Source organism: Pleurodeles waltl, chromosome 3_1 (assembly GCF_031143425.1).
Source record: "Pleurodeles waltl isolate 20211129_DDA chromosome 3_1, aPleWal1.hap1.20221129, whole genome shotgun sequence".
NCBI lineage: Eukaryota > Metazoa > Chordata > Amphibia > Caudata > Salamandridae > Pleurodeles > Pleurodeles waltl.
The window spans coordinates 314178993-314194201 of NC_090440.1; the positions used below are offsets into that span (position 1 = coordinate 314178993).

At 41.2% G+C, this 15209-nt stretch overlaps 1 protein-coding gene across 1 annotated transcript in view; it reads left to right on the forward strand.

Annotated features, from left to right (window-relative positions):
• The window catches only part of MYO5C (myosin VC), a 717152-nt gene that overhangs the window by 289722 nt on the left and 412221 nt on the right, over nucleotides 1-15209 (forward strand). The window contains exon 15 of the mRNA XM_069222459.1: nucleotides 5498-5632. Within this exon, the coding sequence (XP_069078560.1) occupies nucleotides 5498-5632 (135 nt within the window). The remainder of the gene's footprint in view (nucleotides 1-5497; nucleotides 5633-15209) is intronic.

Here is a 15209-nt window from a genome sequence, read left to right on the forward strand (position 1 = left end):
AATGTCAGGCCCCCCACCCCAGGAAGACCCATTCAGTATGCAGATGAATGCAGATCTGACTGAGTGTCATGTGTTTGTGGTTGTCTGAGTGAAATGCACAAGGTAGCTGTCAACCAGCACAGACCAGACGATTGGAGACAGGTTGTAAAACACAGATAGTTTTATGTGCAAAGAAATGCTCACTTTCTAAAACTGTAATTTCTAAAATAGTAGTATAAAATCCAACCCCACCAATAAGCAGGATTTTCTTTTACTATTCTGGCAATAATAAATATGACCTGGTCACCCCTTTCAGATCAGAATCTACCACTCAAAAAGTATATGATGGCAGTCCTAATGCTATTCTATGAAAAGAGCAGGCCTCACAGTAGTGGGAAACGAATTTAGGAGTTTTTCACTACCAGTACATATAAAACACATATGTGCATGTCCTGCCTTTTACCTACATAGTACCCTGCCCTAGGGGTACCTAGTGCCTTCTTTAGGGGTGTTTAGTATGTAGAAAAGGGGGAGTTTAAGGCTTGGCAAGTACTTTTAAATGCCAAGTCAAAGTGTCAGTGAAACTGCACACTCAGGCCTTGCAATGGCAGGCCTGTAACATGGTTAATGGGCTACTTATGTGGGTGGCAAAATCAGTGCTGCAGGCCCACTAGTAGCATTTAATTTACAGGCCCTGGGCACAAGTAGTGCACTTTTCTAGGGACTTATAAGTAAATCAAATCCACCAATTGGAGATGAACCAATGTTACCATGTTTAAGGGAGAGAGCATATGCACTTTAGCATTGGTTAGCAGTGGTAAAGACAAAAGATTTTGGGATGACCATCCTAAGGCTGTCAGGTCTAACACACAACAGTAACATTTTCTCTTTTTCTTAACCTGTTCTGCAGGTATTATATAATATACAGGCTTGGGTATTTTAGAGCAAAAAACATCACTGTTTTCTCAAAGAAGAAGCTCCAACTATGCTGTTATGCTTAAATTTGTAACATGGATACATGTATGAATAGGCGGTGATAGCATGCCAGGTATTTTCTTTTTAAATATTTAGACTTGACAAGAGGAGACTGGCAAAATGCCATGCATTGTTTTTATTTTAAATTCTTTTTAAAAAGTATCTCAACTTTCTTATATGAAAGAATCATGTATTCTCTCGCACTTGAAGTCTTGGCAATGTTCTGGACACATTGCCTCAAAAATCTACAAAACTATAGCCTCTCCTCAAAGCTCATTCATCTAGATGGACTCTATTGGTTAAATGGCCAAAACATCTATACTCTGCTTCTATTGCCCTTCTATCAGAGACAGACTGACTAAGGATCGGCAAAATGCCTTCTGTAAAAAAAAAAAAAAAAAATTAAAAAAAACGCTCCTCCCCTAACTCAATGCAATTTTTTCAATTTTCAATTTCTACAATGGTCCCCTTCCAGATTACATAAGATGAAGCTAAGACATAATGACACCTGTTGTAACAGTGAAATGACACCTGGTTTCTATGAACCCATGGTTTTCAAAGGCCGTCTTCTTGATTCATAATGAGCCTCAATTCAGAAATAGCTTGCATCTGTATCTGGTATTTCCATCACCCTTGATTTCCAACTCATAGCACTAGGCCCCTGGTCCACACCAAGCATATTGAATCTCCCATACAGTGACATGGCTCTGCTGGACCTCCTCTTAACAATTGCGGTTAAGGTCATCCTCTCGGAATGGAAGTCCTTTAACCATATCTCATACCATACATGGTGGCCGTGGGTCTCATACCTCAGAGGAGCACACTCTTATCAGCAATACAAACCCACTCACTCCTGAGATATCTAACGCAATCTGGCGAACAATAGACCAGTTTATGAAACGAAATGGGACACATTCAACCTTGTAGATTCCTGAAGACCACTCATAGAGAACCTTGCAGCCCTCTTATCTTCCACTTTTACTGCTTCCATTATCCACATTCTCCTTCCCCCACTCCCCCTCCCCCCAATCAGGTTTTTCATCAATATGCGTTACATCCATACACCACGCACCTCCACAATAATAATATACCTTTGCATCTTATAGACGTACTACCCATAGGTGTACAAAGTTACTAACCTTATTTTCCAAATCTACATTTATGTAGCCTCATTTATTGACAGGCCATGCTGATATTTATTTTTTGATTGTTTATTTTTGTAGACCTACATCTTATCTATGTATCTCAGATTTGTTCTTCATCTTACTTCGTTGATTGTACTTGTTGTGTATAGTTCTAATTAAATATTCTGAACTAAAAAAAAGCAGGGAGGGGTTTTCAGACAGATGGATTGGACCAGAATATTGGTATATTTTAGTGCATAGGAAAAAGGAGGATGGTCAAGCAGCAACCTCAGTTCTTTTAGGGTGAGGCACAAGCCAACCTTAAATTAACTTGTGCTCAACCCTCTGGTAGCATGGCACAGAACAACCAGGCTTAACTGAAAGACAATGTGTTAAGTATTTGTGAAACAATTCAAGCAGTAATTATGTGTAAATACCACTCAAAAAGAACCCACCAAATTAAAAAAATAGAACTTTATTAATAAGTATTACGAGTCCAAAACGACAAAATGACAAATTTGCAATCATTAGAACCCGAGATATGACATTTTAAAGATTATAGTGAAAATAGCACAAAAATGCACAGCACGCCAACTTTGGATTCCCGTTTTTGCTGGACTGGGACAAAGTCACAAGCTCAGGCTAACTGTTAGGCATGCTGAACAAAGTACCTTAAATCCTGGTTTACAAGTTCCTGAGTCGTCGTTGAGAATCCCGGTAATGAGTTATTGTGATGTAAAGTTCGGCATTGATGATGTGTTGTGCAGTTCAGGCAATGCGCTGGTTCTGAGGAACTGCAATGCAGAGTCCGTCATTGAGGCTGCTGTTGATGAGGGATGCAAGGGTCTGTGCTGAGGAGGCATCTCGCAGTGGCGGTCGCGATGAGTTGCAGTGCAATGTGGGGTTTTTGTGACTGGTCCAATCCACACAGCAGTATTGATGCATCAGTTCTGCTTGAGTTGGCACCATGAAATAAAAGAAATGTGTCAGTTATGCTGGATCACACAGGCTGGTAGACCACCATAAGCCCACTTTCAAGGGTCCAGTATTGGGGTGGCATCACTTGGCAGGGTAGACTCACAGATGACAGAGCCAATGTGCAGTTACAAGGTTGTTGGAAGCCTGTTGTATGCCTGAGGCTTCAGATCCGGAGGCCAGTCAACTATTCCTTGGAGTCACTCTGGGTTCTGGGTTCAACAGATGCAGATCCAGTTTGTCTCACACAGTCCATCGCAGCAGGTTTGCACAGCAGGGCAGAAGTCCTTCATTGCAGCGGGTTCTGTGTTCAAGAGATGCAGATCCAGTCCCTCTCACCCAGTCTGTTGCAGCAGGTCAACACAGCAGGGCAGCAGTCCTTCAGAGCAGCGGTCCAGCAGAGTGGCAGCACAGTAGTCCTTCCTGGCAGAGTATCTTCAGATCCAGAAGCGTAATGAAGTGTTGGTGTCTGAGGTCTAGTATTTATACCCAGTTGTGCCTTTGATGTGGGTAGAAGCTTATAGTGGTATGCTTTTGAAGTGCACAGATGTCCTGCCTTCCATGCCCTGGCATCAGACTAACTGTAGGGGGTATGCAGCCCTTTGTGTGGAGGCAGGACATAGCGTATTCAAGTGTAAGTAGGGCTGTGTCAGCTTCTCTCTCCTATCCTGCCAGTGATGGCGCATCCATGCACACCTAAGCTCCCTATTATGTGTGGCTGACTAGGAGGAATACACAAAGCCCAACTGACAAATACACCCAGTCATGTGACCCAGAGACAGGCTGCAGGCGCCAAATGGCTAAAACAGGAAAATGCCAACTTTCTTAAAGTGGCATTTTCAAAATTGTAATTTAAAATATTAATTTACAAGAAGAGAGGGATTTTCATTGCAACATTACAATTCCAAAGACACGAAACATGAACTGGTGACCTATTCCCATTTGGAAATTAAACTTATAAAATGTAATAAGATAACTCCAATGTGATCCTACGGGAGTAATAGGCTTTGCATTATTGAAAAACGAATTTAAGAGTTTTCCACTACCAGGAGATGAAAATCTTAAAACAGGTGTCCTGCTTTTGAAACACAGTCCATCCTACCCTTTGGGCTGCCTAGGGCCCTCTCTAGTGGTAACTTATATGTATTAAAAAGGAAGGTTTGGGCCTGTAAAAAGATGTATTTTGCCAAGGCGAGCTGGCAGTTTTAAAACTGCACACAGGCTGCAATGGCAGGCCTGAGTCATGTTTAATATACTACTTGAGTAGGTGGCACAATCAGTGCTGTAAGCCCACTGGTAGCATTTAATTTGCAGGTCCTGGGCACAGGTAGTGGCATTTCACTAGGGACATACAAGTAAATGAAAAATGCCATTTGGGTATAAGGCCAATCGGGTATAAGCCAATTTAGCCATGTTTCAAGGCGAGAGCACAAGCACTTTAGCAATGGTTGGCAGTGGTAAGTGGAGGGAAAAGGCAAAATGTTTAGGGGTGACCATGCAGAAAGGGTCAAGTCGAACAAGGATGTGGTAGATGCTAAGGAAGGGAATGTAATGCAGTTCTCTCCCTGAGCCTTTGCCCCTGCACACTGGATTTGTGGGAATATGCGTACAGTTTTTGGATGTGATTACTGATCATCACAACGTCAGACATCCTTATTTTTTTTCAAAGCTGCTGATAATGGCTTATTTCCACTGGAAATGGCTTTCCTGTTCAGTGTTTTCAGTACACTTAATTGGAAAAAGGGTGTGGACACACTTCCATGAATAACTTTCAGAATCGTGTAGATGGTCTCAATAGTATGTAGACAGTACGCCATAAAGACGAGGATTGTGGCAACATTGATATCTAACGATCAGAGCGGTATGAAATTATAAAAAACAGTCAAAAAGTGGTTTTGGCCTGAAAAAGCTCATTGGCCTTAGAACAAGATCAAAACACTTCAGATGATTTGTTTATCCAGTGGTGAGATTGGCGAAAGAAGAAATGTTTTAAATCCTGTTAGGGAAATAAAGAATATTGAAACTTACTCAAAGGGGTTTTTCCGATGTCAATTCGTGGACTCAGCAAGCAGAGCTTCCCATGCGGGGTCGGGGAGGAAGCATACATTACATCAGTTTTACCTAGGGCAGCTGTCAATATTGAGTAGTTTTTAATCTCAGTATTTTAAGTGACATCAATGGAAACTCAAACTTCAACGACCTACATTAAGTCACATGGAAAGAATCCAGTTATTGACACCCATCTGCATATCTGTGCACGTTCTGTGGGTCTCTGGCATACGCGTTTTTGCATAAGCATGCTGATGATGTATCCTTTCTGCTAATGTTGTTCTCTGTTATTGTAAGGAAGCCAGACGAGACTTACGTTCTGCGTTCATGAATGTGATATTTATTTATTTTTAGATATGTTTGAAATTTCACAATCACCCTTTGTTCACTTCTAGTTCAGTCTGTTTGCCAACTTTTTCCAAGACAACTCGACTACTCCTTCTCCTTTTGGCTCCAGCATTAAAGTCAAGCCAGCAAGGCCTGCGATCAAGCCAGCTAACAAACAGTTTCGAACAACAGTTGGAAGCAAGGTACTGATTGTAATTGGTCTAAAACCTTGTTTAGCTGCCGAAACTTACATTGCATAAGGAGGTACAGATAGTACTTTTTCATTGGAAAAAATCTGAATTTTGTGTAGTGTGTTTGTTAGACATTTATAAATCAATAAGCATGTAAGTACTGCGCTATCTGTGGTTCTCGTGCCTTTCCTTCTTGCTGTAACCAATATCTTAGGAATGCTCATTTGCAGGTAGAAAAATATATATTGTGCTTCAGCTGATACCCCAGCTGCAGTGCACGAATGCCTTAAATCATGAGGTGTTTCAGTCGATAACATCGATAAGACATAGTACTGGCTCCTCAATGCCTTGAACTGCTGCCTGCTTTCTTTTCTAGGCCTTCTAGGGGCAGCTTTCGACATTTTCACAATGTGTGCATAATAATAATAAACATAAATGACAGTGGGAAAGTCTGTCTGTCACTTCTTGTTCGAAGGGTCATTTAAATATGGGATTATCCCACATAAGTCATTCGTTACTGAAATTGTCACTCATGAGGTATGGTTGGAAGTCAGAAGTAATAAGGCAGAGACTGATGAATTTGACTGGCGATTTTATTAGTAAGATCATATTTTTTTTAACAATCAATGTTGTGGTTCATCGCAATTTACTTTCACGAATATAGCGTACAAGACTATGCCCAGCCACTCTTCGTGGTATTGACATCTTCAATATATCTTATACAGAGCCATGCTTCACCCATCTAAAAATAAGTAGCAGAGTATTAGGCCCTCTAAGGAGGCCTCTTATATTCTACTCCCAGAATACTGAAGCCCCTTTTGCAGAGAAAATATTTTCATAGGTTTTTTACTGGAGCCTTCTACAGTGCTTACCTTGGCAACACCAGTGCTTTCCAACTATACCTCTTACTAAAGGTCCATTTATGAGCTGTGCTCCCCACTACAACTGTTCAACAAAGCTAGTGCAGTTGGGTAATAATGTTTATATTCTGTAAGGTCATCGGTTGTTTTCCAGACTCCGGACGCTGCTCCCACTTGTTCATTCTTCACCCTAGTGATTGAATCCTGTGAAGAGTTGAGGAACTCTCCGTGATCTTCGGAGCCGTACTCCTTCCTTGGCCGCTCGGCTGGGATTCTCCTTTTGTTCAGCTCTCCTTTTTTGCATCCTTTCCCACTCTTCCTGCTTTGGGCCCACCCTCTGACGTTCTCCTCCACCAGAAAGTCCAATTTACGTTTACTGCATCTTTACATCCACAACGTACCAACTGCTAGGGTAATCAAGGTGTTTTGGTTTTAGTTTCGCCACAAAGTGGCTGCAATGTAGGAGAAGCATTTCTAGTGATAGTATTCTCTTCTTCTGGAAAAATGGATGAAGGAAAGTTGTCCTCTAGAAGGAAAGTGATGAATGTTGGCGAAACCTGGGATGAGGGTGGGACCCCGTAACAAGGATATACATCTTGTTTACTGTACTAGTGAAAAGAAATCCTTCTCTGGAATCACAACCAGTGGAGTAGGCAGCGGCAGACTGACCATTCTAGGGAGCAGACAAACTACGGGGGCTGAAATCATGTTTTTGTAGTTCCCTCTCACTTCCCTGCATGCATGCCCCCTAAGGCTATGTACCACAACATCAGGAGAGGGGTCACTAGTATATCAGTAATCAGAGTACTTCTGGCCTACTGCGAGGGGTGACATAGCGGGCCAGTCACTGGAACCCTGCAGCAAGGCTTCAGCAGTGCCATCCATATCAATCATAATAGATGCTGGGGAAGTAACAGACCACTCGTTTATCTGCTCTGCCTCTGCTCTCACTTTGAGGTGTGTACACAATCAGTGCACACCTGCCTGACTTGGAGCAGAAAAAATGCATATAGCAAAAGCCACTCTTCAAATACCAAGCTTCCTACATATTTGCAACGATTGTAATCAAACAAGAGAGACTAGACAGCACTTGAATCAAAGGCAGACACAGTTTTTGAGTGCACACGATGTCCTAATTAATGTCGTCTAAATTAGCTGTGATAAAATACGTTTCTTACCTGTTTATGTTGTTTTTTCCCCCGTAAACTAATGCTGATTGGCAATAGTTCTAGTTGCGAGATGTTGCCTTTTGATGGCTGGAGGTCAATGTTGTGTTATTGGATGAGGGTGTCGCGTGTCTTAGATTGTACCTTCTGCTTTGAGTTCTCCAAAACGTTTGTAGGTTCTGTGAATGAAAGCAAGAGGATGTTTGTTGACGTAATGTCATACCTTTATGTGCTCCAGTAGAGAAGATAGAGAACTAGGTGCAACTGTGCCAAAAGCCTCTGACCAGATAATGGTGCATCTCAATGTTCACAGCTCTAAGCATGTTTGAAAGGCTCAGATTGATATTTTGCTGGTTTTGATGATGCCATGAACCATCTGACACCAACAAATAAAATAACCAGAATAAGTAGCATCAAGCGCTATGTAGTTACATAATATTCATAGCTTCAGCCACGTCAGGATCCAAGTTCTTAGGACAGATCTTTATGAAAACATCTCATCATACATAGAGGCTATGCTGCCACTTCTGACCCGTATGCTGTAGTGTCCCCAAGACGTCCACTTGCTTTGGCTTCCATCCCTGTAAATCAGGATCCAGTTCATCTCTTCAGCTCTTCTCAAGGTAGAGGTTCCTCTTGTTTCCCGAAGTGTTCTAAAGTCTGTGGTTTTGGGTGCCCTTCTTATACCCAATTTCGTCTTTGAAGTAGACCTACTTCAAAGTAAAGTCTCTTTTGAATGTGAAATCCTGCCTTGCCCAATCCAGGCCCTAGACACTCACCAGGGAGTTGGAGACTGCATTGTGTGAGGGCAGGCATAGCCCTTTCAGGTGTGAGTGACCACTCCTCCCCTCCCTCCTAGCACAGATGGCTCATCAGGAAATGCAGACTACACCCCAGCTCCCTTTGTGTCACTGTCTAGTGTGAGGTGCAACCAGCCCAACAGTCAAACTGACCCAGACAGGGAATCCACAAACAGGCAGAGTCACAGAAATGGTAAAAGCAAGAACATGCTCAATTCAAACACACAATCTTAAAATCAACTTTACTAAAAGATGTATTTTTAAATTGTGCGCTCAGAGACCCCAAACTCCACATGTCCATCTGCTCCCAAAAGAAATCTACACTTTAATCAGATTTAAAGGTAGCCCCCATGTTAACCTATGAGAGGGACAGGCCTCGCAACAGTCAAAAAAGCGAATTTAGCAATATTTTACTGTCAGGACATATAAAACACATTACCACATGTCCTACCTTAACCATATACTGCACCCTGCCCTTGGGGCTACCTAGAGCCTACCTTAGGGGTGCCTTACATGTAAGGAAAGGAAAGGTTTAGGCCTGGCAAGTGGGTACACTTGGCAAGTCGAATTTACAGTTAAAACTGCACATAAGACACTGCAATGGCAGGTGTGAGACATGATTACAGAGCTACGTATGTGGTTTGCACAACCAGTGCTGCAGGCCCACTAGTAGCATTTGATTTACAGGTCCTGGGCACCTCTAGTGCACTCTACTACGGACTTACTAATAAATCAAATATGCCAATCATGGATAGGCCAATTACATACACATTTTGTAAAGGAGCACTTGCACTTTAGCACTGGCTAGCAGTGGTAAAGTCCCCAGAGTAACAAAAACAGCAAAATCAGTCCAGCACACATCAACAACCTGGGAAACAGAGGCAAAAAGTTAAGGGAGACCACGTCAAGGATGAAAACTCTTACAGATCTCCTAGATGGTTCATTGAGTAGCCTTTGAAAAGGCACTACTATTTTAACTTTCAGGTTTCACACGTTTGTTAGCGCCTCTGACCTTAATAAGTAAACTTACAAGGGGACGCAAATAGGTTGAGGAACCTTTTGAATCGCAATTAAGATGTTCTTACCATAGCTCAAGTACATGCAAATCAAAAATCAATAACCAGTACACAATATCAATAATCAACATCAATCAATAACAGTAATAATCAATAGAGTCATTAATTGTCACGCACCATGACCTTTCAGTGATGAATAACCACACCTTTTATTAAAAGTTAGAATAATTGTTTCCCAATATTGACAATGCTAAGGTCATGTAGATTAATCTCAAAATCAAATGAAACACATACAAAAACAGTACTGGCTGTCCAAAGCGGTGGAAGAATCGTAGTCTGATCAAAGCTTGAACTACCAGACATTCTAAGGTTATAGTGCAAATCAATAACAAAGTCAACTGCGTCAGAGTGATTACATACATTCGAGTTCAGCAGGGAAATTCATCAAGCATTTTTCCCTATTAACATAACTTCATTAGTGAGGATCCTTAACTAACACCAGATTAGCATCAAAATGTTGGACTTCCTGGGACAACAATTTAGCAACACAAGTTTGTAAAACATCTAACTATGGCTCTATCAAAACAGTGCAGTTGGTACCTACAATTAATAAAGCTAGGACATAATGCATAACCCTTAATATGAAATATTACTACATTAGTCAAACATATATTCATGATTTCACAGTATTAGACTATTAATAAGTACACTTCATGAACATTGGCAGCCACTCATCATAGTCACATTTTCAAATGTGTGCATTATTTTTCTACGTTATTATTTTCTACACAAATCCATTATTCAAATACATTAACACTCATTAATAATTCTTATTAAAACACCTGCGCTAGCAATCCCCCCTCTGATGACTAAATGTGTCATCACACTAACTACCACTCACAAAATTTTAGCATCAGCTAAAATTCTGTCAATTCAGTCCCCTCATAATTTTGTTTTATTTTCTCTATACCATTTTCCCCTTTTTTTTTCTTTCCTCCCTCCTCTGATTATTCTTTGACCTTTTCAATGTAATCCTTTTGCATAATTTACACAATCCCCATATTCCAATTAGGCAAACCAAAATAATTAATATCCCCTGCAAGATTTTCAATAGAATCCCATTCCAAATGTTGCTGAGCCAATTTCCCACTGAAGCAAAACCTTTGCCAACCTTTTTCCAAACACCTTGTTCTTTAACTTCTTTCAAATCAGCACTTTCATTAGTCAGAATAGTAGGTAAGCCTCTAATTTCTCTATTATTATCAGGAATATACGAACAACAATTCCTAGAATTAATCATTCTACAGACTCCACCATTCTTCACTGAAAGATTATCTAAAGCAAGACGATTCTGAAGCTGAAGAGTCATAGCTCTATCAGCAGCTAACTCAGTATCTATCAGGAGTATGGCACCTGAAAAATTTGTCAACATGTTATCCACAATAGTAGACAACTTTCCAATCTTTTATTGAATTCAGAATGACTCCCACTGAAGGAATCACTGCTCCAAATATATTTACGACTATACTAGAAGAGGACCCCCTCCTCTGTCTCATATGATGTAATTCAGCCACTTTCAGAAACTTCTTCAAATCATCCATTTGATAAATCTTTGGGAAAACTATCCCCAAATAACATGTCCCATACCATCCTCTTGGAAGACGGTGATAAGCATTAAGACCACAGATATAATAAATTCCAGGAATCGCCGGCTCCTGTCAATTCAACATAAACGTCCATTTACTCTGAAACAAAAATACATGCTTCATTCACTTGTTCCGACAAATAAAGTGTCAGTGCGTGATTTAGCCCTATATATACAAAGTTTCCCTATGCGTTGCACATCTAAAGCTAATTTCCCTTGCGTTTTAATTGCACTATAAGCATAATTATTACTGTAAGTCCTTTTCTATAAGCCTTTTTCTAACATCTCCTTCAATGCCTTTCTTCTGTCATCTGTGTGATCTAAAAAGCTTTTCTCTTAAGGTGTAAGCAAGCATGTCAGATTATCCTGTGCACATAAGCTGTGCCAAACGTCAATGTAGGTTTGAAGAAACCTCTAACTATTACTATGTCATTATCCCTAGCTACCCTACTCCAATACCTAATTATAGGGACAAACAAAAACACCATGTCATAATTTTATTAAAAGTACTGAATGTACTCCTGGTTATAAAATCTTGTTAGTAGCATACTACAACATATTCCATAAGTCAGTGGCAAGCTATGACACGTATCTCCTTCCTCAACTGATGAAGGAATCTGTGTACACACATAATAATTCCTCACATCCATCATCTCAACATATTTACTCAATAAGCGACAAAAGACATTAGAAGAAAGTTCTCCTTGCGCATTAGTATCCCCATGCAAATACTTCTCATCTAATCGAAACCTCTCTATTGCTGTTAGTGCAGTAGTTGTCTCAAAAGCAGAAGTATGGTTGGCTTAATTCTTATCAAGAACAGACATATCCACAATCAACACCACAAACAATATCCCACACACAATCGCCAAACCAATACTCATATATTTACAGCACCTAATATTCCTACCCTGCTGTCTAATGTTACTCATGATCTGTAAAGAATCAGAAAGCAAAAGAAAATTTTGAAAAACTGCAGCAAAAAAAAAAAGCAACAACTCTTCTCTCAGCAGTTATTTACGGCTTCCAGTCTCACTTCCAGGATCCCTTGTCAAAATCGGTAAGCAGCTTGTCAAAATCAGGTTTCAAAAGTCAAATTAGGTTATCAATGTCTCTTCCTGTTACTTTCAACAGTCTTTTTTCCAAAAATTTCTCTCAGATTGTTTCAACAGTTCAGTTCGTCAGCTTCCTTCAAGTGCCAAAATACTGACCCGGAATGTCTATATCAAAACAAAAAGACAAAAATTCTTGCTGCCATTCACTTGTACTTGCTTACACTCATTCAGGACCTGCGTATCTTCGACTTGCTATTGTCTTTCCTTTAAACTTTCAATCACCATTCAATTCTCCTTCACTCATATCTTCTCTCCTTGTTGTATCTAGTTCTTCCTCGATTGTTGCCTCAACAACCACTTGCTTTCCTCTTTCTGTTTGCGACTCCGGCTACTTATCTCCTTTCAGTGGACCTTTTGACAGTGTTCTCTTCAGAGTCGAACTTGAACATTCTTCTTGTTCTACGGTGCCCTCTCTTGACGGACCTGCAATTTGTTCAGAAGGAGTCGTATCACAGTGACTTCAATCCACCTTAACTCCTTTCCCCTTTGGGTCTGGCAATTGCTCTGTTTGTCTCTCCAGATCATCTGCTTCTGGGAATTCCCTCCTCTGACTAGGCTCTCCTGCTGCCTCGATTGAGATACGCTCTCTGTCACCCTCCTGGAGGTCTTCTCCTTCATCTCTCACAGGAGTGACTGAACCGTCCTCAAGGGGCTCAGATTCTGGTCTCGGTTCCCCTTTGTTCTCTTTCAGGCCCTGAGACTTTTTCATTGTTGTTGGTACTCTCAACAACTCTTCTTCCTCATGATCCAGTGGATATGCCACTTTCTTCGTGTGGCTCGCATGAATCCAGTTCGGAATTCCAGCGCTCTTCACAGCTGTGGTAGTCGTTAGGACTACCTGGTAAGGTCCCTTCCAACGAGGCTCCAAACACGTTTTCCACAAGTGTTTCCGGACCACAACCCAGTCTCCAGCCCTCAGATTGTGCCCTGGGTCTTGGATCAGTGGCAGTGATGTGGCTTCCACTTGCTGAGAGAAAGAGCGAACCACATCGTCTAGATCCTTGCAGTAGTCCAACACCATATCATTTGTAATGTTGGCAAGTGCATTTACAGGCACCGCTGGCAGCCTCATGGCTCGGCCCATAAGGATCACATGCGGCCACAAACCTGTCTTTGTGTCTGGTGTGTTTCTCATTGACATCAACACTAAAGGCAATGCGTCAGGCCATTTTAAATTCATGGACGTACACATCTTTGCAACTCTTGACTTCAAGGTACCATTCATCCGTTCCACTAGTCCTGATGCTCAGGGCAGTAACTACAATGCAACTTCTGCTCAATGGTCAATGCTGCACACAATAATTTAATTACTTCATTGCTGAAGTGACTTCCCCTCTCTGGTTCTAAAGAGATCGGAAACCCCAAACGCGGTATCAGTTCCCTACACACTAGTTTCGCTACTGTGAGACTATCATTTCTTCATGTAGGGTAAGCTTCAATCCAGTGACTAAAAATGCAAACAATCACCAACACATATCTCAAACCTCCCCACATAGGCATCTCAATAAAATCCGTTTGCATTCTGCTGAATGGACCTCCTGCTCTTCCAATGTGGTTCAAATTAACTACTGTCCCTTTTCCTGCGTTTAATTGTTAGCAAATGACATAACGATGGCAAACTGCTTCAGCAACCTGTCTAAACCTTGGGTTGAACCAATCATGTTTAAACAATCAAATCATTGCATCCCTCCCAATATGTGCTTGACCATGATAGTACCTAGCCATTTGAGACAACAGACTATTTGGCAAAACCATTTGACCCTCTTCTGAAACCCACAAATCATCTGGTCTTTGCACACATTTCATTTTGCTCCATGAATGTTTTTCCTCCATGTCAACATTGTTCTGTAACATTTTCAATTCCTCCAAAGTGTCATTTACTCTCAATGCATAGCTTGGACAGGTTTCCTCTTCTTCAGATAACAGTTCCCACTTGTCTTTGAATGATATACAGTTCAATGCACAATACCTTGCGACTTTATCCGCATATCCATTTTCCAGTGATACAAAGTCCTGCAACTTCAGATGTGCACTGCATTTTACCATGGCAATTTTTTCAGGAATTTGAATAGCATGTAACAATTCTTTAATCCTCTCACCATTTCTCACTGGTGAACCAGAAGAGGTCATGAAACCTCTCTGTGACCACAACTGCACACATGGCATGCTCTAGTAAGGGCTACCAGTTCCGCTACTTGAGCAGAATACACTCATCGAAGCCAAGAAGCTTCCAAAATGCCAGTAATTGTGCACACAGCAAATCTTGCTCTCAGTGTCCCTGCATTGTCTCTCAGACAACAACCGTCAACAAAGATAATCTGGTAATTTTCTTCCAATTGGGTGTCTCTAATGTCAGGTCTTGGTTTTATGCACAAGTCAGTTACTTCAAGACAATCATGCTCAACATCTTCCACTTGCTCAATTTCAACATTTTCTTTCGGGATTAAGGTTGCCGGGTTCAGCACTGTGCATCTTTTCAGTGACACATTTGGTGACCCTAGAATATTCGTTTCATATCTGGTCAACCTTGCACCAGTCAAATATTGGGTTTTCTTTCTTGTAAGAGAATCTCAATAGAGTGAGGGGCCATTACAGTCAGGGGATGTCCGATCATAATTCCTTTACACTGTGTAAGGCTTTGACCAACTGCTGCAACTGCATGCAAACAACCTGATAAGGCTGCTGCAACTGGGTCCAAAGTAGCTGAAACTATGGGACTAGGCGGTTTACACCTCCATGTACCTGTGTCAAGACAGACAACATGCATCACGCTCATGACAAAACAGTGTGAAAGATTTTGTGTAGTCAGGCATACCCAAAGCTGGGGCCTTGCACAGACTCTCTCTTAATTCAGTGAACGCTTTCATTCCAGGCTGGTCTAACACTATAGGATCAGTGACTTCCTTATGATTCAGCTTCTGCAGTGGTCTCTAAATGACTGAAAAACTTGGAATCAATTGGCGACAATAGCCTACCATCCCTAAAAA